This window comes from Pituophis catenifer, unplaced genomic scaffold, assembly GCF_029215685.1.
Source record: "Pituophis catenifer annectens isolate HBS135680 unplaced genomic scaffold, rPitCat1.0.hap2 SCAF_6, whole genome shotgun sequence".
NCBI classification, from domain to species: Eukaryota; Metazoa; Chordata; class Lepidosauria; order Squamata; family Colubridae; genus Pituophis; species Pituophis catenifer.
Window position 1 is genome coordinate 58680420 of NW_027256886.1, and position 25343 is coordinate 58705762.

The 25343-nt window shown below is 36.2% G+C and overlaps 1 protein-coding gene across 1 annotated transcript in view; it reads right to left on the reverse strand.

The window, feature by feature from the left end:
* Positions 1 to 25343, reverse strand: part of ADAM12 (ADAM metallopeptidase domain 12) — a 261280-nt gene that overhangs the window by 192423 nt on the left and 43514 nt on the right. The window contains exon 3 of the mRNA XM_070946456.1: positions 8687 to 8760. Coding sequence (XP_070802557.1) covers positions 8687 to 8760 — 74 coding nt within the window. The remainder of the gene's footprint in view (positions 1 to 8686; positions 8761 to 25343) is intronic.

The following is a 25343-nucleotide window of genomic DNA, read 5'->3' on the forward strand; positions in this document are numbered from 1 at the left end:
ACTTTGTCAGTTTAAATGATACTGGAAATATGTTATTCCGGTTTCTCCAGCCAACAATGTTAAAAGTAAAGCAGTAAGATCAACCAAAAATATCAATTTACATAAAAGTAGGAGAATGAACTTTAAGAAATAGCCACAGGACTTTGGGAATTAGGAAGATATCCGCACAAAAAAAAAATCACTGTTTTGACATGAAAAGATTGGCTATATTTGAACATCTTCCAGTAACAGAGCTTTGATGATTATTTGAACAGGAACTGGATAAACACTACAAATAAAGCATATCACCTGTATTTACATATACAGCAACAATTTCGCAGACATGACAGACCCAGATAGTCTTGCAATGAGTATATTACTTGAGTGTCTTTAAATAATTCCTCAATGTGTTTTATTGGTTTTGCTGTAACAACTAGTACTAATGCAGATTAATTAGAGACTTGAGCAGGGAACAAAACCAAACAATGAATAAACTAGGAAACAAACACCCAGATGAACATGGTCTATTTCAGCTGTTGGGGAATCAGAACAATCTGATGACCACAGCTGGTGTAATTCTGGAGCTACTTGACTACATGATCAAGAACAGCAGCAGTACATACTGTATTCCCTCCACCCACCCCGGAAAATAAGATTTGAGGCTAAAATCAAGACGAGGGAAGTTTTTGTTTTTTTTTTAATTTGATTTATATGCCGCCCTTCTCCGAAGACTCAGGGCGGCTTACAATGTGCTCAGCAATAGCCTTCATCCTTTTGTATATTTATACAAAGTCAGCTTATTGCCCCCACAACTGGGTCCTCATTTCACCTACCTTAGAAAGGATGGAAGGCTGAGTCAACCTTGAGCCTTGGCGAGATTCGAACCCTGCAGTAATTGCAGGCAGCTGGTCTTAATAACCAGCTTAATAACAGGGTGCCTTAAACCCCTGTACTACCAAGGCTCTTGGTAGAAGTTGGTCATCTGGTAGAACTATAGAAGAGTGGAGATTAGGATAAAACATGCTACTGCAAAAAATACAAAAATCTGACTCCATCTGAAACTCTAGAGACTGCTAAACAAAGACTCACCGAATTGGCTACTAGGCTAAGGAGATACACTATAGATGAAATAAAATGAATATCTAGATAGCACCTGCCCCGGGCATGATCCACACCTACTGGCTACCAAATTAATAGCAGTGCATGAATACTTACCACCCCACCCAAACTAGATAAAACAAGGAAGGACAGTATATCATAAGACAGTATCTCATAAAAGATACTTGCACAGGAATAGTTCTCTCCATTTCAGAATCTGGCTCATCAGAGAGGCACAAAGGAAAAGGATGATTAGAAAGGTCCATTCCCCACTTCTGGAAATTATGTGAACCATCAAGTCTTAGAGAATCATTCCAGCCCTTCAAAGAGAATGGTCTTGCTCCTCTATAAATCCAAGTCACTTCAAAAACACAGAGAGAGATAATGGATGAGAAAGCTGACTTGCCTTGTTTAGAAAGGCAGAGGTCTGATTTTGGCTCAGCTTCTTTTGTAGTAGAGCAAGCCAAGGGAGAAGGTGGTGTGATGGTGATACATAAGGATACTATGTCCCTTGAAATTATACCTGTGCAAGAGCTGGTTCATGCTGAGTGTGTATGTGGGTGTTTGTATACATATTTAGTCTTAGGATCAGAAAATGTTTGGAGATTCTACCTAACAGAATCCATGAATAAGCTGGACAAACATCTGGTTTTGGGTTGGTTTGTTTGAAGCAGTTCTATGGTTCATAACAGTCATGATGACTATTAACCAATAAAAACTGATTACAGAACCAACATACGGTATTAGATTTTATTTGAACTTTTTTTTTTTTTTTTTTTAGCAAAAAGTGTTCTATGGGTAGGGATCATCCATCATAAATGGATCACCATCTGATTAAGGTTAGATTAGTGGCTACAATTTACCTGTGTATGGGCTTATTATGATACTATTCGTCAAAAGGTCATTGGATCCTTCTGGGTTCCAAGTTATCTTGAAAAGGTTGGAGTTGGTTTCATCAATGATTCTAGAGGTACATGCAATAGAAGTATGCTTGGGCAGTCCCTGCTGAGTGCCCTCTCTAATCTGTTTCAAAGATGGTCCCACCTACACAAATGAATATTAAAGCAGCAAGGTAAATGACTGGAGCACAAGTGAATGATAGGACTACCATCTGCTAAGGATCAGGATCAAGTCCATTTCAAATTTTATACTGTGGTGATAAATGCTATAAAGAAACAGCTCTTTTCTGCTTGATTTGATCCACAAATTCACACCCCATTGAACTAGAAGTGTAAAATTTCTGGAAACAGTGAAGCGATGTAAACATTTTTATTATTCTTTCTTCTGACAGAAGAAAAATAACATTTTTGGAAAAATTGTAATACAGTGAGTGTTTATGTTTATGCCATTTTCTGATCTGGTCACTAGGCAATTTTAGATCAGTGGTGTGTATGTGTGTGTATGAGAAAGAGGCTTTGTTCAAGTATCAGTTTTGGTATGTTTATTAAATGTAAAAGTAAATTTAATCAAACTATAATTATGCTTACATTAATTTTTTTTTTTGGTTACAAATGAAAAAATAAGCTGCAAATTATAAGAAACCTGGGGACTTTTTTTTATCAAGTTGAAATAAAGTTGAATAAGGAAGGAACTATCTTCCTTCCAACTTGATAACAAAACAGAGTTATGTCCTTGGGCCTAGTTAAAAGCAGCAGATGTAGGCTTGAGGTTGACCTATAGTCTGTTGGATTTTCTTTAGTAATTAACAGAAGGCATGTAACTTGATAGATTCTTCTTGAGATGTCAGCATTTTTCATAAAATTTGCCACAGTATCCTTCTGAACCACCTGAGAGGAGAATACAGGATACAACTTTTTAGTGCTTCATTCTTATCCCTGAGGAGACTTTCAGGAAATATTGCCTAGAAACTATTGCTCCTTAAAGCGGAGACTATTATACCATGTTTCTTGGGTCTCTATATTGTTTCTACTGTTTTACCTCTGGTAGCGCAGTGATTAAAGTGTAGTATTGTAGGCAAACTCTGTCTACAGTCTGGAGTTCAATCCTGATGGAGCTCAGGGTTGATTCAGCCTTTCATTCTTCTGAGGTTGGTAAAATGAGGACCCAGACTGTTGGGGAGGACTATGTAAATATTGCTTACATTGTAAACTCCCCAGAGAGTGCTATAAAGAGCTATAAGGCAATATATAAGCCTAAATGCTATTGCTATTTCTTTTCAATATCTAATGAAATTGCTATATACATGATGATAGTCAGATCTACTTTCCCTGTGATCTCTTCAAAAAATGACCCTATAGTCAATAATGAAATGGATGAGGGGCAGCACACTGAAATTGAATCCAAACAAGACAAAGTAGTCATTGTGATGTGCTGTAATTTCAGAGGGAGGTTAGATCTGCCTATCCCCAATGGGAAGGCCAGGAACACCTTTTATCAGAGGAAGAGAAGGAGGAGGAGGAGGAAGAAAATTCTGTATGGGGTTGTCTCACTTGGCAGCACTGACTTTTCAGATTCAAAAAGTTTGTTTCACTCATGAAATATCCTAAGTTTTACATAGTCCTACGGATCAGTAGGAAGGTTAATCTATTCTATTCTGTCTAACAGATAGACCAAGTTTGAATAGTCAATTTGTTCAGCAAGTGTTTCCAACATTTAAATACCTGACGGCCAAAGACTCTTTATTTAATCCCATTGTGATTCAGATGAAAATGAAGAAACGTAATTACAATCTAAATTCTGCAGTAAGGAATCTATATTTTCATCTAAAAGCAATATTTTCAAAATCAGTAATAAAGTAATTTAGTTAATCAGTTCATCCTAGCTTAGGTGAAAGACTCCTCTCAGTTGCAATCTGAAATGCCACTCTTTATTTGGAATCCACCACAGCAGCAATATGCAATGAACCCCAATGTGACCCACTTGGAAGATGATGAGTTTATAATCTAGCACTATTGAACAATATCACAGCTTGCCCATTGATTCTCTAATTTTTTTTCAGTAACGTGATATGAATGCTATTTATACCTATTTTGGCCAAGTATAAATAACTACCAGAAGTTTATTTTAATTTAATTATCTACCTAAAACAGAAATTGTAACATTTAGCAAGCAATTTTCTTCCATACTTTGCAAATAATGCTTTAAAAAAAAACTATTAGGCAATATAAACACAGATTTTAAATGCCTCTGTTTTGATTTAAGAAACACAGAATCAGCGAAGGTGTTTGTCTTCACATTCTATTCTCATCTCAAGCACACTTATTTATTTTAAAATCTTTGCAGAATCAATTTACATTTCTTATGCAAAAATGCATTCTTCAAAACCCCATCATCTTATGCTTCATTAGAGAATGGAAGAGTATATATTATCAGTTTATAAATAATGAATCCACTTTAACTGCTTCTTTTCAGAGGCATTTCACCAAGGGGCAATCCTAGGTATGCTACTGAATAACCACTTAAAGGAAAATTGTAGTTGAATACTGATATGTATCTACACATACATACACACATACATTGATCTTTGTGTGTGTGTGTGTGTGTGTGTGTGTGTGTACACACATACATTATTGAGCTACATAATTTTTATGCAACAAGAAAATTATTTGAATATAAGATGATGTTTACAAAAGAGTAATTACATGGTAAACAGAGATCAGATCATAATAAGTGTCTAACACCACTGTTGTATTATCAATGAGAGTAAGCTTAACCTCCCATTATAAAAAATAAATTGGGAGGAAAAAAATACTATTCTTTTAAACTGATTTATATATACAATCTCTTGGTAGCCATACCAACCATAATTGATATGGTATATTTAGGCACACTCTGTGCACAATTCGCACTTAAGGACCAGAGCACTGTGGTAGGTAATTTTGGCTATGTGGAGGAAGATTATTTCAAGTTGAAGAGAGCAAACCTCTGAGAAGAAAGGGTTTTTTCCCCCTTCTGATTTAGCTCTTCTATTATTCAAACATAGTACTTTCTAAATCAATTTATATTTGCAAAACAACAACAATAAAAACCTAGACGTACAATTCAAATAATAGCTTAACTGAACTATACTCATTCTTCCTCTCCAGGCAGTTTTCCCAGTCTGGTACTCTTCAGAAATGTTCTTGTAATCACTAATCAATATTATTGAGAATGAGATATTTGAGAAATCTGTTTTAAGGAGATGCTATCAGGTAGATTAAGTTTAGGATATTTCCTCTCCCACTCTTCCCTATATTCTTTTCTAAGTATGTATCCTTAGTAAAATGTTCATATTTTAATTTTGGTATCTCTTCTATGCCAGACAGGTAAATAATTTAATTATTAGCATAATCTTGTGTATACCTTCTGAGAAATAAACACCATATATCTTACTTGGTCTAACAAGGTCAGGGCTGTAGTCTTATTAACAACAGATAGAGTGCAATGTTGTCTCACACCAGGGACTTTAGAGGAAGAAAATATTGAGCAATAGTCATGAACTTTGCAAGAAGAATTAGGAGTTCTGGGAACTGAGGAACACCATAGTTCCATTAAGTCAGATTTCCTTGACCTGTTGTCAACTATGAGATCAGGGCCCACACAGGATGCTTTTTTAGCATTATCAACCAGAGACCCATTTCTGTCTTCAGAATTTCATGTACAAAATTATGAAACTGCTACTTGTAAATCAGGCATTGCTGAAACATTTGATTGGCTGATTGATAGACAGCACTTCTGAGAGCTCCGTCTACATATAGTATGAAGCTTGAACATGGTGCTGGTTATATTAAAAATAAATAGCCTAGCCCTGAGGGACTACTTGATGATAGCCATTTATTTATTTATTTGTTTATGTATTTATGTATTTATTATTTGTTTGTTTGTTTGTTTGTTTGTTTGTTTGTTCGTTTGATTTATATGCCGCCCTTCTCCGGAGACTCAGGGCGGCTTACAATGCATTAAGCAATATTGTATCAGAACAGACAGACAACCAAAGAAGAAGAAATATATCTTGATCACCACCAAAGGGAGAGTAGATAGGTCACGTTAGATTTCATAAAATGTAGTGACTGAAACTGGGGACAGTAAATTAATGTAGTTCATAATGGCAAATGCTGGACAGCTACACTGCCAATTTTCAGATGTTCATTGTTCCCAAGAGATGTTATTGTTTGCGGGAAATTCTAGAATTTTAAATGTTAAACCTCAACCTTGCAGTCCCCTGGCAACATTATTGGTCTCTCTAGCAGAACTAAGGAATCTCAGTGAATTCCATTGGGAGGCAATTTGGATGACTTGCTCCTTTATTAAACCACCATAGAATAATCTTTTGCAGAAAGTCCAGTTCACATTTGCCTTCCTGAGGGAGGATGGGAATTGTGGTGAGAAATAAAAGAGCTCAACTCCTTAAACGTATGAAATGACACAGGATTTGGCCTTTGTTTTTTAAATTGTAAAACTATCTCCAATGCTCATATCAGTGCTCAGGTTTTTGCAGAAAATGTCAGTTTCCCTCTCACTTCCTGAAATAGCTTATGCCTACACAAAAATGCTGGAGAAAAGGAAAAATCTCTTATATTAAAAACTCTCTTTTCCACCCTTGTTATATACTTAGACCAAAGGGAAAATTTACAGACATAATTTGTAATCACAATTTCATCCTCCTACTAGGGTAGGAAGCTATAGTGAAGCACTATGGAGGGATATGCAAGTCTAAGTGCTATTGCTACCCTGTTTCCCTGAAAATAAGATATCCCCTGATAATAAGCCCAATCACGCTTTTGAGCGCATGTGCTAAAATAAGCTGCTCCCTGAAAATAAACCCTCCCCAAAAATATTTAACCACATGCGCAGCCGGTCCCCACCATTTCCTCTGGTTAGGGTTAAGGAGACAGAGCTGGAAATCATGTAAAACACCAAGAAGGGCCCCGTCTTGCTCCACATGTCCCAAAATAATAAGACCTCCCCACAAATAAGGCCAAGCGCTTATTTCGAGGTTCAAAAAAATATAAGACAGGGTTTTATTTTCGGGGAAACACGGTATTTCCTTCCTTCTAACAGTCTTGAATCTGTACAGGTAATTAGTTTCCTATTTTAGTGTTGCATGCTAGACCCTTATCACCCTACTCATGTTGTATACTGTATGTAATGACAGTTTCATATACTGGCTATGCTGTGGCAACTTCCTTCCTTGATGTTTATAACTGCCCAAGAATCCTCTGTACATATACCTGGTCATTCCTGGTAAATAGGGAGGAACAGGTCAAATTCTGCTCCACTCTAGTTATGTGCTTGCATTTAAAGGCAGAGTTCTGGACCAACACATTTTGTAGGACTTTTTAATCTTGCTCACTCATTCTTGTTTTTAATTTGAAGAAATGTTCGCCCATACTATGTCTTGGATGGATGGCTACTCAGCCACACCATTTCAGCCAAGAGTCTATAAAAGAGTAACTTGTAATCACTTAATCCAGTCTAGGATGACTCAATGCTTACGAATAAAAGATTACATATGGTTTATTTTCAGTTTTACCAAGCCAAGGATTTCACAATCTGTCAGTTGGAGTAAATAGAGAGGAAAACTATATTTTCAGATGCCAAAAATAAAAAGGTATAAATTTTAAAATGTCAGTGCATTCAGTCAATTAAGTAATGACATTTGGGAGTAGCAGACTGATACCAAGTAAGCAGCTCCTTTATCCCTAAGCAAATTATTGGTTTTTCTATCCTAAAAATAGGCAATGCTCCTGATTGTGTAGAAGAATTGTGTATATGCGCAGTCAGTTGTCATGTACATCCTTCTGAGAAAAACAGATATGATAGACCAAGTCCCTGTGCCAGGATCAGCATATCACTGTAGAGAAAGATGATAATATAGACTAAGTCCTTTTTATTAGTCATATTTCTATGCCTCCCACTCTCCGAGGACTCTGGACGGCTTACACCAAAGACAGTATACTAAATAGCATATTGCCCCCTAACAATCTGGGTCCTCATTTTACCCACCTCGGAAGAATGGAAGGCTGAGTCAACCTTGAGCCAGTGAGATTTGATCCGCTGATCTGCTGAATTAGCAGTCAGCTGAAGTAGCTGCTTTTGCTATTCTCTTATTAATCTTTGATGAACTGATGACTGATTCTACAAGACTAAGATCACTATGCTGCCATTCTTGCAATAAGCAAGACTATAATTATGAGATGATTTAGTAAAATTTATTATATTTCTCTCAGTTTTCCTACCTTCCAACTACTAGGTCAGAGAGAATTTAAGTTTTTTTGAATTGCAAAAAAGTGAATAGCAAACTAATGATTGTCCCTAGACAAGTTAACTCATTTCAAACTATGAAATAATATCAAAACAAAGCAGTATGTGTCTAAAATTATTTATCATAATGTGAACAAGCAGGTTTATTTAAGTGTGAAAGTAAAACAAGCTTAAAGTAATGCCAAAAGAGATACATGGTTTATGCACAAAATCTCACAGAATTGCCACCTTGTCTTAAATAATGAAATAAACCTTTGGAAACATTGTTATACCAGCCTATTTTTTTCAAAGCTAGAAAGTAGTAAGGGCCATACCTCTCCATACATTACAAATATAAACCATCAATTTTAACTTAGTAATCCATAGCACTACTATACTGCAGGGAATACCAATTACAACCACTTACTCATTTCTTTCCAGACTGATGACAAGTTGTTCATTTTCGGCTTGTATAAGAAATTTCAGCATTGCTGGGTGAGTCTGAAAAATGAAATGGAAGAATACAATAATTCAATACAACAAAAAAATCTCTCCAACAGGTATACAAGTTGCAAAATTGGGAAAGAAAAATAGGAGAATGGAATTCAAAGTAAAGAGACAAGAAAGAAGCATTTAAATAGAAATAACAATCTCAAAAAAGCATTCATTTAACTTGACAATTAAATTTATGTTAGGTAACCACAGGAATCCTTAAATATGTTAAAGGTATTGATTTAGCACTTTAAAGAGAAATTTGGTTATGTGCTTGAATTGTTAGTCTTTATTCTGCTATAGACTTATGTGTGAGGGTGTACTCAAGAACAGGAAATCTGTTCTTAATTAAAATCTTTCCCACATGGGATAGTGAATATATACATATATACATACATATATATACAAATACTAAGAATTTAACATGATAGATATGCTAGAGGAAAAATTCCATTGTATAAATATGACCTCTGGTCCCAAAATAACATAAAATTCATATTTCATTATGAAATGTAGAGCCTTTTCCCATAGGTAGGTCACATAAACAGTAAACGCTCTAGCAACATCTGATTTGCCAACTTATGCATAATGATATGCAACATTTTTTAACTGTGAGTAAGAATTCTCCATTCTCTCTTTCCATTAATTTATCTAGAAATATTTGTCTCTTCCTGCAGGACAGTCCTTCTTAATGTCAGGACCAGTTAATATTTTCCTTTCCATTTCATTCACATTATTCATGAGTTTAGTCATAAAATATTTCAATCACATGCTTCATTTTAAAAGCTACTGCACATAAAATTAACTTATTTGCTCATATTTCTATCCACCTCTGCCTAAGAAAGGTAGATTGCAATCATTGTACAACAGATTTTAATATTTTCTCAGTAGATGTTATGGAATGACTAACATACTCAAGTACTGATGTACTACCAAAAGAAGAAAATATTTGTAACTCAGGATTGAACTGTGGGGTCCTTACTGCTTTCTAAGCATGGTTGTTTTCTGGAAGACATTTTATTGCCCAACCAAGTGATATCATCAGTGATGTAGTCTCCAGAGCAGTGTTTTCTCAACCTTGGCAACTTTAAGGTGTAAGCTGGCTGGAGAATTCTGGGTATTGAAGTCCTCACATCTTAAAGTTGCCAAGGTTGAGAAACACTGTTCTGGGGCTTACTTCTGTTGTTATTGGTTTTTGCCAGACAAAACATGGATTCCATGGGAGGAAGGAAGGCACCAGTTTGAATGTAGTGGGAAAATAGTTGTGTGCTTACTCAGGTGGTAAAAGATGCCTCAGTACAAGGAGTTCAGGGGATGGTGTGAATTGATCAGTTTTAAACTAACCCAAATTTCAAGGTAATTTGACAAATCATAATGGGACAAAAATTCAAAAATCAAGATTGATATAGATTGTTATTTCCAAAATCCTTTCATTATATAATGGTAAAGTCAAGAGAAAGTAGTTATTAGAATAATTTTGACCAAAAAAAAATCTGTTGATGTTATTTCAATCCTCATTTTATAGAATTAAATTAACGAGAATAAGCTTATCTACAAAGGCAACTTATTTTCAAAAACAAGGACATCCCACACTCATTCTTCTGATCCTTTTGTTTTTCATTCTGTGTTTTGTCTTACACAGAACATATATGAGAGGAGATTTCCCTAAAGAACACCCAAGGTACTGAAAGCTCTTTTTTATTTTTACTCTTTCATATGGATTAATAACTATATTTTTAGTCCTCTATTCATGAAGCCTTTCTTAGCAACCTAGAATTTAGTTTAATAATTTTCCCATGACCTTCTCCATGTTCTTTTGGATTATACATATTCCTTTCTAATGAAGCAGGCACAAATGTTGGTCCTATGAGAGCTTTCGCCCCCACATTTCAAAATACTAAGCAGCTACATTGTGGAAGAAAGCTCTCTGTTTGCACTCTGAGGTAAAATCTCTTCCCCTAGGACTGTGTGGGAAAAGACAGAAGGTTTTCTTACACCAGCCTGTTGTGGGATCTGTGAAACTGTCAGTGGAAATAAGTTTGACAAAAACAATTACAGGAAACAACATTTCCCATGAAGTCACAGAAAGTATTTTTACAATATAGGAGGATTCCAGGTGACTCAGCCGTGCATGTACAAAAGTCTCTGCTTTAAAAAAAAATCCATACATATACATATTCTAGACTTTATGCTCTGGAGATGACTATTTGATTTCTAAAGTTTATAAAATATTACTTAGGGTGAACTTGGAAGATGATTGTATGGTAAAATGGTCATAATGTTGGTTATAATATAAAGTTAGATCAATACATGAATTAGTGGTTTAAAGTTTACTTTGAATTACAGTTTGAAAGAAAAATTCTATAACATAATGTATTGATAGGATTTGACTGCAAATAAATTGACAAGAATATATAATGGAACTTCCAACAAATACTGGAAATGTAATCAAACTTCAGATACCTTTATACTTAATTGTTGTCAGGAAATCAGGAGTCAAGGCAGTTCAAATGAATATAGATTGATTGTATGCTAATACTCTCTACAAGAATCTGAACTACTAACAGATAAAGCAAATTGGTGGCAGATAAGAGTCAATGTAATTCAAGGTGTTCTGGATTTAGGACTCTTTTGGGCATGAAGGGACTCAAGACTGATGATGTGTTTGACCTCTCCCTCAGACTCAGCCTGGTATCTCCTACACATGTGGTGATCTTGTAAACATGCTAAATCATGTCGGATAAATATAATAGTACTTATAACACAAAATATTACATAAAACACAAATATTAATGAAATCTGAAGCCTTTCTTCTATGTATTATGGATAAATCAACAGAAAAGCAATGTGGAACTTTATTTCTGTATATGTGACAGCTGCAAGGACTGTGTGCGCCAAATATTGGAAAGAAAAAGGAATATCAACAGTGGAAAAATGGATTTTGAAATTGACTGAATTGGCAGAGATGATGAAATTAACTGTGTTGACTAGAGACAGTTTGAATACATTTATAAGAGACTGGAAGCCGTTTGTGGAGTTTCTGGGAGTTAAAAATAATAATGGACATTAATAGAGGGCTTTGAAGTTTAATATACTTTTGGGGGGTTAACAGTTAACAGCTTTTTTACAATAGACAGCTATTGGATTGATTTGATTGATACACAATCAAATTTTTTTATACTTGAGATATTTGTTAAGAGAAATTTAACGTAAATTAGTAATTTGGTAAGCATAGATGAAAAATGTATAACTACTTGTGGCTCTGCAATGCAAGGGATCAAACCTATCAGATTTGTGTGAGATACAGGTATCAGCATTCAACTAGGGTGGAGGTCATATGCTTATTGTTAATTTTATATTTATTGTATATACTTTTTCATTTTCTTTTCTCTGTGTCTTGTCTGTAATTCTTAGTTTCTTTTATCTGTATTTCATCTTATCTTTGGAAAAAATAAAAATATGTAAAAAAATAAATAAAAAACATACATATTCTTACCTTATGTCAATAGTGGGTTTCTTCTTTTCATTCTATTAAATAACTATATTAATATATGCCATAATTGATGAAAGATGAAATACCACAATCATTTTACCACAATAAATAAATGTTTAGAAAAAAATCACTGGCATTCACCAGCGCCCTGGGTGTTATTTCTAGCTTTATTTTGAGATGATTTTAGCTCAACTTCTAATGATTTCAGAGAAAGCTCCAGGCAAATTGGCAGAGTGGGATTGGAGATAGCCTTACTGTGAGCTTTGTACTACAGTGTTTCCCTGAAAATAAGACCCTGTCGTATATTTTTTTTGAACCTCAAAATAAGAGCTTTGCCTTATTTTTGGGGAGGTCTTATTATTTTGGGGCACATGGAGGAAACCAGAGGAAATGGCGGGGACCGGCTGCACATGTGTTTAAATATATTTGGGGAGGGCTTATTTTCAGGGGGGGCTTATTTTAGGGGAAACAGGGTAGGTAAGAAAATAGTTCAGAACCTAGAAGTAAATACTTTAGGACTTAGAAAGGACAACGTTTAAGATATTCCAATAGCAGTAGAATCATGAGATCAAGTCTGAGACTCTCTTTTTAACACTCAAAATAAATAATATGGCAAAATAATGTACTATACCCCAAATTATATAATTAAAAATTATATAATTGCTATATATATAGAATGCTTGAATTAAAGCAATCAACATTTTAAACAGGATTTTTTCCTATAATATTTGCTTTTTAGAAAAAGGATCAATACAACTCAATAAATTAAGTACTGATTTATTATACACGCATACGTGCACACACAAACACACACATTAAATTCTTCATCTTACACACACACACACACACACACACACACACACACACACACACACACACACAACACACACACAAAGTTAGGTCCAAAGAAGAGTGCTAGATGCAAAAAAAATGCTAAGGTTTTGTATTAACTGAGGCAAGTCAAGAAATACTTGGCAGGTTTTTTCCCCTCAAATTTTGTTGCCAAGCCAAATTTATATTCTGGCCCAGTAAGAATAAAGAACACTTCTTTCCTTTAACATTAGTATTTGTACAAAAAATTAAAATCTAATGGTAAAACTATTTATAGTACTTTATTAATAGCTGGTTCTTACTCATCATGACTATTCTTTATGGTTATGATAGTTATGATTTTCCTCTAAAGCAGGGGTGTCCAACCTTGGCAACTTTAAGATTTATGGACTTCAACTCCCAGAATTCCCCAGCCAGGTGAAGTGTCATCTGTATGCTGATGATACTCAGCTGTACATCTCCACCCCGGACCACCCCAACGATGCCCTTGATGTGATGTCTCGCTGCCTGGAGGCCGTGCGGGTCTGGATGGGGAGGAACAGGCTCAGACTCAACCCCTCCAAGACCGAGTGGCTGTGGCTTCCAGCGCCCCGATATAGTCAACAGGTGCCATCGTTGACTATTGGGGGTGAATCTTTGCCCCCCACGGAGAGGGCTCGCAATCTGGGTGTCCTCCTGGATGCACGGCTGTCTTTAGAAGAGCATATGCCGACTGTGGCCAGGGGGGCCTTTTATCAGGTTCGCCTGATCCGCCAGTTGCAGCCCTTTCTGGACCGGGAGGCCCTGCACACGGTCACTCACACCCTTGTTACCTCCCGGTTGGGCTATTGTAATGCTCTCTACATGGGGCTCCCCTTGAAGAGCACTCGGAGGCTCCAGCTGGTCCAGAATGCGGCCGCGTGGGTGTTTATGGGCGCAACTCGTTGTGCCCACGTGACACCCCTCCTGCGTGAGCTGCACTGGCTCCCGGTGGTCTTCCGGGTGCGATTCAAGGTGTTGGTTACCACCTTTAAAGCGCTCCATGGCATAGGACCCGGGTACCTTCGAGACCGTCTTCTGCCACCAATAGCCTCCCACCGACCAGTCCGCTCCCACAGAGAGGGTCTCCTCAGGGTGCCATCGGCCAAGTTATATCAGCTGGTGACACCCAGGGGGAGGGCCTTCTCTGTGGGAGCCCCAGCCCTGTGGAATGAACTGCCCCCGGAAATACGTAAGATCTCCGACCTCCGCGTGTTTCGCTGCGCACTGAAGACCCTGTTGTTCCGCCAGGCCGGGCTATCAACATAATAGTTTTAAATTGGGGTATTTTAAATTTTTGGGGTTTTAATTGAGCCAAATTATTTATTCATTTTAAATTTTAATTGCTGTTTTGTCTTGTGTTTTTAAATAGGCTGTACACTGCCCTGAGTCCTTCGGGAGAAGGGTGGTATAGAAATAAAATTATTATTATTATTATTATTTATTATTAGGAGCTGAAGTCCACAGGTCTTAAAAGTTGCCAAGGTTGGACAGCTCTGCTCTAAAGGTACTGATTCAGTCAAACGAGCAAGATACATGTCCCTTTAAGTATTGCTATTAGAATTATTATTATAAGGCACATCCACAGTTACTGTTTAAAGTTGATTTGGCTTGTTGCTCATGCTCACTTGACTCTAAACTGACTTGAGAAAATCCTATTTAACTGAGACACTTTGGCAACAGGTTGCAAAACACACAGTCTAGACCTCAACTATCAGGTCCTCCAACTGGACAATTCTCCTGCTGCTATGCTCTCCTATCTTTCAACTCGAGAAAAAAGAATGCCAATGGGCAAGTCTTCATGCATTTATACACTTGTGTATTTGTATACCTGAATGCATTTGTTTGAATTTATACATACAAAAGTAAGACATCAAAATGCATCTCCATGCGTCTGAAAAGTAGCCAATTAACAACTAGGAGGGACATGAAAGCAGTATTCTGGTATTTTAGAGACTGCCACAGAGAGGAGGGGAGTCAGTTTATTTTCCAAAGCACCAGAGGGCAGGACAAGAGACAATGGATGGAAACTAATCAAGGAGGGAAGCAACCAGTAATTAAGCAGAAACTTCCCACAGGTGAAATGCTCCTGGTTCGGACCGGATTGCCCAATCCAGTAGCGATGGCGGCGGGTGGTTCGAAGAACTGGTAGCAAAAATCTCTGCCCCCCCCCATGCCCAGCTGAGCCGCACGATCATCAGAGGCTTTTTTTTTACTTTTAAAAGCATTTTTTCTACAACCTCCTCAGCCAAAGAGGTTGTAGAAAAAAAATGCTTTTTTAAAAAAAAAAAGTTGGCCATGCTCACCCAATCACATTACCCCCCCAAGCCACACCCACAGAACCGATAGTAACAAATTTTAAATTTCATCACTGAAACTTCCTAAAAATAAGGACAATTAACCAGTGGAACAGCTTGTCTTCAGAGGTTGGGGGCAGGGTTGGGCTTCAAAAATTTTAGCAAGGGGTTCTCTGCCCGGTTGCTGGGTGGGCGTGGCCTAGTCAGCCTCCTGCACCATGGCGGGCGGGGGGGGGATTTTTGCCGTCCCTGGGCTCTGGAGGCTTTGCTTGAGCCTCCGGGAGGGCGAAAATGGCCTCCCCAGGTTCCGGAGGCCCTCTTCCCGAACTTCCGGTAGGCCCAATTTTTGCCTTCCCCAAGCCTCCTTGCATGTCCTACACTTACCTGCATCCAAAATGGGACGTGTGGGGACTCCTGAAGGGGAGGGGTGAGGTGGACGGGGCCAGCCAGGAATGGGATTTGGGGATTCTCCAAACTGCACAGAATCTTAGCTAGAGGTTCTCTCGCACTCCTGCAAACCCCCAGCAGCCCACCCCTGGTTGTGGGTGCTTCATCACTGGAGGTTTTTAAGAAGAGACTGGCAAGTCACTTGTCTGAAATGGTACAAGGGTCTCCTGCTTGAGCAGGGGGCTGAACTAAAAGATCTCCAAGGTCCTTTCCAGATCTATTCTGATTGATTCATTGAACTGGATTTAGACACAAAAAACTGAAGAGTGTAGTCCAGAACAGAGAATATCAATTGAGGCAACACAAATATACAATGGGAGTATAATAATGCACCCGGAAGTCATTTTGATGATTAATAGGGATTAATTCAAGGTGGCACAGTCAACTCCTGCCCTCCAGAAATGTTTCTAGCAAAGTGAGGGTAAGCCCTTAGTCATCAAAATCTATCTTAAATTTATTCTCATCCTAGGAATCTAGTTATGCACTTTTTTCTAAATTATTTTTTCCAGTATATTTTTAGTGTCCTAATATAAGAAAATATTAATGATCAATTATTTTATTTTATATCTCTATCTTTGTATCATATTATATATCTATAATCAATTCCCTTTTTTAGAATGTGAACAGATAAGAGATTAAGTTTGCTTAGTAAATGGAATAAATAAGTAAAAATATATTTCAAAGAAGTATAATTCCAAGTGAACTTTGGTCTCTATTCTTTATTGTTAGACAGCCCAAATTGTCCTTTTCATACACAAGAGTATAATAGCAACAGATTGAGGAAACTGAAATGTTTACAGTAATACAGAAAATTTTTCTTAATTAAATAAACTGCTAAGGAGTTCACATATTCATATGTATAGAATTCTGATGTTCACATTATTGTACATCTGATTCTGATGTACAATAAAAGACATATTTTGCAATTATTACAACCTCAGCATCATAGCATAGCCTCTTATCTAAGAGCATTTCATGTAAATTTTTTATCTTTACCCTGGACAGCTAGACACCAAGCAACTATTACATTATATAAATGCAATTGTTTCTTAGAATGTAAATAACACCCACTGACAGATCACTAGAATTGAGAATTGAATTCTTCTGTTTTCCATAAACACTATAAAAATAGATTCATCTCCAAAACAGGTGTTTACATGCAGGAGATATTTCAATGGACAGAAAATTAACAAAGAATATCTAAGAATCAGACAAAAGTTTTCAGTTTGGAACTTGACAAAGGAGGGAATTTAAGTTCCTTTTTCTACTGTCCGCCTAAAATTTGATATATCTTTTTGGGTTTGCTATTTACACTCTTGAAAATCAATCCATTAAAGGTCATTCTAACTTCAACTCTAATTATTTCTAGATGGAAATAGGAGCAAAGTTTCAATATATAAACTTTGATAACTTAACTTTATGGTGAATGGATAATTAAATGAAAATATTAGCTAATTATAAAAAGATTGCAACCTATTTGTATTATGATCTTAGAATGTTAAGTGATGTCAACTTTATTCTATTAATTCAGCATATATTTAGAATTCTGATTACAATACAAGCCTAATTTAATTTAATCAAAGGAGTATCAAGAGTTTGCTTCTCTGAATTAAAACTCAATGTCACGCATCTTCATGCACTGTTATTTGATTACTTGCTTAATTAACGTATTTTTCTCTTCTTTATTTCAAGTCAAATTGCTATGACCCATTACATGGGTTTCATGCCAGGATCACTTAGCACCAATTTTAAACTCTTGAAGCAGTTCTCTATTAAAATGAGCTTTCTGGTGACTTTTTTCTTCTTGGCTCATTGTAAACCACAGTCATTTTGCACGCATGTTCCATTTTTTGCAGGAGTTATATGGAATTTAGGCCAAAGTTAAGAGCAAGCAGTTAACTTTTTTCCTCTTTTAAATTTTCCATTGTTTTTGCAGAACTTTTGACAGTGATAAATGGAATAAGTAGAAAGCCAGATAAATTGTTGCTAATGTTTTTAAAAAATGAAAGTGAAATTTTACCTCTCATCTCACCAGTATATTTTGGATAATGCATGAATCATTCAAAGACTGTATTTCCAAGGGACACAATGTTTATACATTGAAGGATTATGTCTACTGGAAGGTTATTTTGAAATTATATAATAGAATACACATAAAAAGAGGAGGAATTGGTGTAAAGATATAAATGTCTACAATACATATTTTTAAAGTACATTTCAACATTGTTTGGGTAAAATAGAAATTCTAAGGCCATTTTTGGAAAACTTTGTTATAGAACAACAGGAAAATATTAACAATATTTTTTCCATGCTCTTGTTAATCACCTAAAAATATTCTGCCTAATCTTTAAAAGGCAGGAGGTTGGACTACTATGTTTTGAGAGTTTTCACATCTAGAACAAAACAATATACAAACTTTATCGTAGAACTAATGTACCATGTAACTATCCAAAAAGCCTAAATGTCCTGAAAACTTAATTTTAGTAGTAATAAATTTACAAATATAATTGTACAACACTGGTATAGCTACATATTTAAAATGTATAGACCTTTTCATAATATTATATCTTAAGGCTTTTTTAAGTGCAATTGGAATGTTAGTAGACAAAAGTGATCAGATCCTTAAAATGTTCACAACAAAAAGCATTCCATTTGGGATTAGACTAATAAATTGGACAACAGTGTATTTATGATTTCTCTTTGATGTGTATAAAGAAATATAAGTAAAATAATACTTAAATCAGTTACTATAACTGACAACAGAATACACACATACACACACTGTAGTACTCCTTATATATAAGATCAGTCATCTTTCTGTATTTTTAGTCAAAGGAATGTTGGCAAGACAAAAGATTTATTAAACTAGTCACATTGTCATATTCCAAATATTTTAATTATCTGTACTTGTTTCTTCAGAAAATACACTCCTTTTCCCTGCTCAATTTCTGAAACACATTTTGGGAATGTACATTATTCAACTTTTTATATTACATGGCTTTCTCCCTTATTGGAATCTCTGTAAAGCTTTCATGTGGATATGAATAAAATCTAGGATTTTAAAAAGAAATGTAAGAAAATCACCTTCATTCACTCCATTCATTCATTTAGTCATTCATTAAGCCGAAAGGTTATGCTTTCTCATACAAGCTACTAAGGGGGAAATGTTATTGCAGAGCTAAAGAAGGTAATGCAGCAGATGATTTCTCCGGATACAAACAACAGCCAAGGTATGTACTTATTTATAGGTACCTATACCTATATTTATAGGTACCTACAGGGAGGGAGGGAGGGAGGGAGGGAGGGAGGGGGAGAGAGAGAGAGAGAGAGAGAGAGAGAGAGAGAGAGAGAGAGAGAGAGAGAGAGAGAGAGAGAGAGAGAGAGAGAGAGAGAGAGAATGAATATAAATGAACCTTCTTTCTACAGAGCTGATGTTTATGGTCAAGAATTGGCACCCATATTTCCAAGATCAGAGAGGTCACAAAAGTCAACATGATATAAGTTGCATTGGGACTAGTCCAGGGGTGGGCAACTGTGGCCCTTTTACAACCTGTGGACTTCAACTCCCAGGATTCCTGAGACAGCCAATTCTGGGAGTTGAAGTCCACAGGTTATAAAAGGGCCACAGTTGCCCACCCCTGGACTAGGACATGTTGCTACATCACCATGGTGTCATGGTTTCAGTGACTGTGTTTCACAAAGGTGTTAAACTTAGTTTATTGCACTGAATGCTCTAGTTATGCCTGTCACTTGGATAGATTAGTAGAGTTTGGGCTTTATTACATGAAAGATGATGAACCTAAGTCATCATAAGGTGGCATCATTAGGTTGCTAATCAAATTGAACAACATACCAATTAAATACTTTTTTCCTACTAACCATCCTTTTCTCCTTCTTCCCTTTCAAAGAAGTGGAGAAGAAAACAGAATCCTGAGTCAAAAATGCTTTTAGACTTAACAGGCAGGTTTTCCCCTCTTTTCTGAGATATTTTCTCTGAAAAGAGATGAAATCTGTCTATTTAAAATTTGTCAATTGCACTCTATTCTTAATAAATACATGCACAAAAGAGCACACCTTCAGAGAAAGAAGAAATGTTATTCAATCCATTTGCATATATTAAAAGTAAATCAAGGCTAGAGGGAGGAAATCCTTTCAAACACATCATCTTAGTCATGTCCTTAAAGCCTGTTTCCAAAAGCTATCTTTGTGCTGGGGAACAATAATATTCTCTCAGTGGCAATATGGAAGAAAATAGACATTTGCTCAAGGTGGAAGAAATATACTCTACCCTTCTATTTTGTATATAAATAAAAAATAATTTCATGATGTCACTTGGCTTTTATCTAAGGCCTACATCTCAAGAGAAAAGAAATGGTTCTTTTTAAAAACAGTACAACGTAACACTCTACCGTAAATATGTTGGGTTACTACTTTCAGTCAGGGGATGGCCAAAGGCCATGACTGTTGTGGTTTGGCATATCTAGAAGACTATGATCCACTAGAGAGATACTATGCCACTTTTCTTTGGCTCTATTCAGAATCCATTAAAAGTGAAAAAAAAAACATGGAAAAAAACACTTGGTAAATAGGAGAATGTAGAACTATTTACTTACTCCAGAAGTCTGACCCAGGAAATAGCCTGATCCATTCCAGATGACTCGGGCATCTGTTTATTACTTTGTTACCTGATTTTTTTATTTGATTTTTATCCCACATTTATTATTGTTTATAAATAACCTTCTTTTTATAAAAGCAAGATACCGATACTTGTTCCATCTGAAAACTACAGGAACGTAAGTTTCCCTCCCAGTCTGGGGTAAAATTGGCAAATAAGGAAGAGCTTTTGAAGTTCTGAGGCCTGCTCAATTTAAGTAAAGTCTGTGCTTGGGTTTTTAAGCTATGCCTCTTTAATGTATTTGTCAAAAAACTGTGACTGTTTGGAGGCCAATCTGCCACACAACACCCTTTCTTTAAGGAGCACTCATGTCAATTTTTCTTCAGGATGAGGGGGTTTGCCACAAAGAGAAAGGATGCTAGAAAATGGACACACACACAAACACAAACACACACTTAAAATATGAAGAACTAGCAGCATTTTATCATTTTTTTTATGTGTTTTCCCAAAAGTGCAGGGTCCACTTTTTTAGATCAACCAATATTGATCCAGCAGCTGGTCATCTGAGCCTGATTTCATGGGTGAGATTGGTTGATCTTCATGCCAAAGCAGGATTAAAACTCACAGACTCCTCATTTCTAGCCTGGTGCCTTTAGCATTGGGCCAAACTAGCTCTCTTAACATCTTATCATTTATATCAAGTTATATACATTTTTTAAAAAATCACTGTTTCCTATCCCAGAAGATTTCTAATACTTGAAAGCCACATATGTCTTTGGTTATTTGCTATAATTCCACCAAAAATTGAGCCACAGATGTAAAATTTCCAATAAATGAGTTTGGGGACAGAACACCTCCCTATGTGAGTTTTTCAAATTAAACCCAAATAAGAACCATCTATGCCTCAGCTACAGATAATTGAAAATAAAACACTGAAGCAACACATAGGCTCTGTGATCTACCAAAAGGATTTTATAGTCCAGATGTCCCAAAATATGCTTTGAATTACTTACTGCTTATTGTAAACATTGTTACTGTATAATTTGATATATTGATGAGACAACACATTAGCTCTTTTTACCAAGAGCCCTGTGAACTTGAGCTTCATTGACCATCAAGCAGGTAGTACATATAATGATTTTCTTTTTCTTTTTGCTTGGTGTTTTTATCAGATGTAAATCATTATCTTGTAGCACTAGACATTTGCCAGTGCAACAGCAACCCAGGTTTCAAACTTCTTTCAGAGATGTAACACAAATAACATGTCCCTTTTGGAATAACCAGGTAAAGTAGAATTAGGTTCTGTGATCCTATTGCCATATGTGCAGAGAAATAAATGTTTGCAATGTTTGTGTCTTGTTAAATAACTCACGACATTTATATCTACCAATTTTAGAACCAGTGCACACACAAGCTTCACCTTACGTTTATTTTATAAATAAATAAATGAAATAAATAATTCACCAAAGCCTGCATACCCACAGGGTAGTCTGACTTTTTTTAAAAAAAAAATCAATTCAACTGGGCAATTGATTGAACATGCAGGCTACAAATTCTGAGAGTTGTAGCAGCAGAGCTTCTAAAAGACAGACATTGGGGAAATTGTTCCACAGTTCAGGCAAGTACATTTTTCTCATCTTATATTACAGAAGTATGAAATCTCAGAATAAGCCGAGATACTCAAATATTATTTCCTGAACATCTATTTGCTTCTTCAAAATTGCGAACTACTGATCTGATCAGGAAAGGATTATATTCTTTAATATTTATGCCTTGGTTGGTGGCATCTATACCTGCCATCTCTCCATTTCCATGCTGCTATTTCCTATCCATTCTGCACAGGAGTAGCACACTTCCTCTTTGTTTGGTTAGGAGTCTAATTGTCTACAACAACCAACAATGAGTCAAAAGCTGCTAAGTAGGCAGTTATGTTTATATTCAGGTCAGATACATCCTATGAAAGCCAGATGATAATTTATTATAGGACACAGTCCCGTTTTTCCCCCCATCTGTGCCTCAACTCCTGCTAAAGGCAAGCCACTGATATGATTTATTTCTTCAGCCTCTGTCCTGCCCTAAAACTCTCTGGAGCGTGAATGGAGTGTGAATGGGAGAATCAGTGGTGATCCACCACACCAGCCTGTTAAGGAATGGGAATATGCCACACTTGGCTTTTCCTTTAATCAGATTGCAGAGTTGAATAGTATTCAAAGAAAATCACAAATAAAGCCTCTTTTTCCAGAATGTTTCATTGATTCCCCAATCCAGTCTAATCTAGACTGGGCTTTTTTTGGTAGTCTCTCATTCAATTTCTAGCCACATCCATAGCATTTTCTAAAATCTATAGAAGTAACAATGCCTGGTGGACTGAGAAGCACTAACAAGAGCTGGGAGTGGGGAAGGAGGATCAGGTCATAAAAAGGTCGAACAGTAGCTAATAAGAGAATGGTGGTTTGTTGTATTGTCGCAAACTAATATTCATTTTGTTCTTCACTCCCTTCCCCCTGTCCACCTTCCTAAAATTATGTCAACATTCCCAGGAACTGATAAAAGTCTGCTTATCTATGGTCTGATGAAGATCTGTTGAATAGTTCCAGGATCCCAATTTAAAGTTACTGTTCATGTATAAGAGAATGAGCTAAGGGGGAATTGAATAGTGTTGCAGAATCTACATTTTTGATTAGCCAATTTAATTTTCTTCTATGTCTTGAGGTACAACTGGGGAAAAAAATGACTGAAATATGTAAGAATCAGAGCCAAACTGTTTACACATGACATTAAGCTATAATATGATTTGTTTGGTTGTTTTAGCACAATCAGTAATCCATTCTAATGTGGCTTATTCAGCAAGCCAACGTCAAAAGTACTGAGCTAAATGAACTAATGCTTTGGCTCAGTAAAAGGTAATTTCTTCTCTTCCCATGATAATCTTCCAGGATGGAATATTATCTCTTAGTAAAATAGCACTCCTTAATCTAAGCAGCAAAGAAGCTCAGTGTGAAGACATCTAAGTGAATTAAATAGATTTGAAAAAAAGTAGAGGCACAGAGACATCACATTTAGTCACTGTATATCTATGTATGAAGATGCATATATGAAAGTTTGTTTTAGTATCAATCTGCTTTAAAGATTAAGAATTTTAACATTCATCACCATCCTAGCCCAAGTATTGCTCATAGGCTAGACAACTTAAATGGGGATACCTGACCTGCTGACAGATCGGTAAGATGAAATATATGCAATGCTCATATGATGTTGAAATGAAGATGTACTCATTAAATTTTTGTTTCCATGCCGTTAATGGAAGAAATGTAGAGGCATGCTTAATGATCTTAACTATTGGGTTAAGTTGATGAATAGATCCAAAGGAATCTTCAGAGTTAGACTTTTTTTTTCAACAATAATTTTGCATTTAAAAGTTGCATTAATTATTCTGCACCAAAGCAGTCCAAAATTTAAAATACAATTAACAAGGTCTGTGAACAATGCAAAATAAAAATGGAACATATTGCATAAAAGCAATCTTTGTTGTTGTTTTTAAATCAAGAAACTGTTTTAAAAGGAATAATACCATATTTTGTGTTTCTACAGAATCATGAAATACCCTATCATTTTTAAGTCTCGCCAGATGGAAATATGTAGACTTATATTGATAAGTGCACCAGTTTTGCTTTTGGATCATACATGTAAGCAACAAATATAAACAAAAATTCTACTTTTATATATTATCATATGGAACCTCAACACCAGTCCTTCGGTTGGTAACTTTCCTTGCCAAATCTTCCTATAAATTTATTTATTTATTTATTTATTTGTTTCCATTTCTATACCGCCCTTCTCCAATAGGACTCAGGGCGGTGAACAGCCAGAGTAAAAAAGCACATACAAAATTTAAAAGCAATTTAAAATAATTAAATATTTTGGCCGTAAATTAAAACAACCCAATTTAAAATCAATTTAAAATTTAACTCAAGCCAGCCCAGCTAGTTGAAATAAATAGGTTTTCAGGGCCCGATGAAAAATCCAGAGGTCTGTTATTGTACGTATCTCTGGGGGGAGGTTGTTCCAGAGGGTGGGCGCCGCCACAGAGAAGGCTCTCCCCCTGGGGGTCGCCAGCCGACATTGTCTGGCGGACGGCACCCTGAGGAGGCCCGCTCTGTGTGAGCGTACTGGCCGGTGGGAGGCTATTGGTGGCAGAAGGCGGTCTCTTAAATACCCTGGCCCTAAGCCATGGAGCGCTTTAAAGGTGGTCACCAACACCCACAAATACCCAGAAATATTCTATTTTACATAGTACATTTGCCTATGGTATCTAATTTTTAAAAAGTCACCTAATTCCATTCTATTCTTTTAATAATCTTGTCAAAAGAATGGAATGTCACCACAGCTTGTAAAGTTTTGAAGGTGACTGAACAGAACCAATTGGTTCTAAGAATTACTGTTGGCTTTCATTCTCAGAAACTATTTTCCAATTTTGAAAAGGCAGAATTATTAGCCTCTGAAAGTTAGCTCTCTTAGAAAGAAGACTTAGAATGAATCATTAACTCCGTGACTCAAAAGAGCCTTTGTTTCCTTTATCAAATTTCATCATATTCTCCTCTTGCTGTTAGCCACACTTTTCAAAGGGTAAGAGGTAAAATTAGATACATTATTGAAGTATGCTAATTTCCTATAACATATTCTTCTAGGTCTAAAAGATACTTAGACCATGGTAAAAGTTTAAGCAGAGTTTAGATATTTCAAACAAGTGAAATATATTTCTAAATTATCTATGAGGTACTAACAGAAAATGAACATAAAAGTTCTGGAAAGGGGTTTCCACATTTCCCAGACTTGAATTTCATTGAAAAACTTTGGGGAGATCTTTAATATGCAGTACATGCAAACTGAT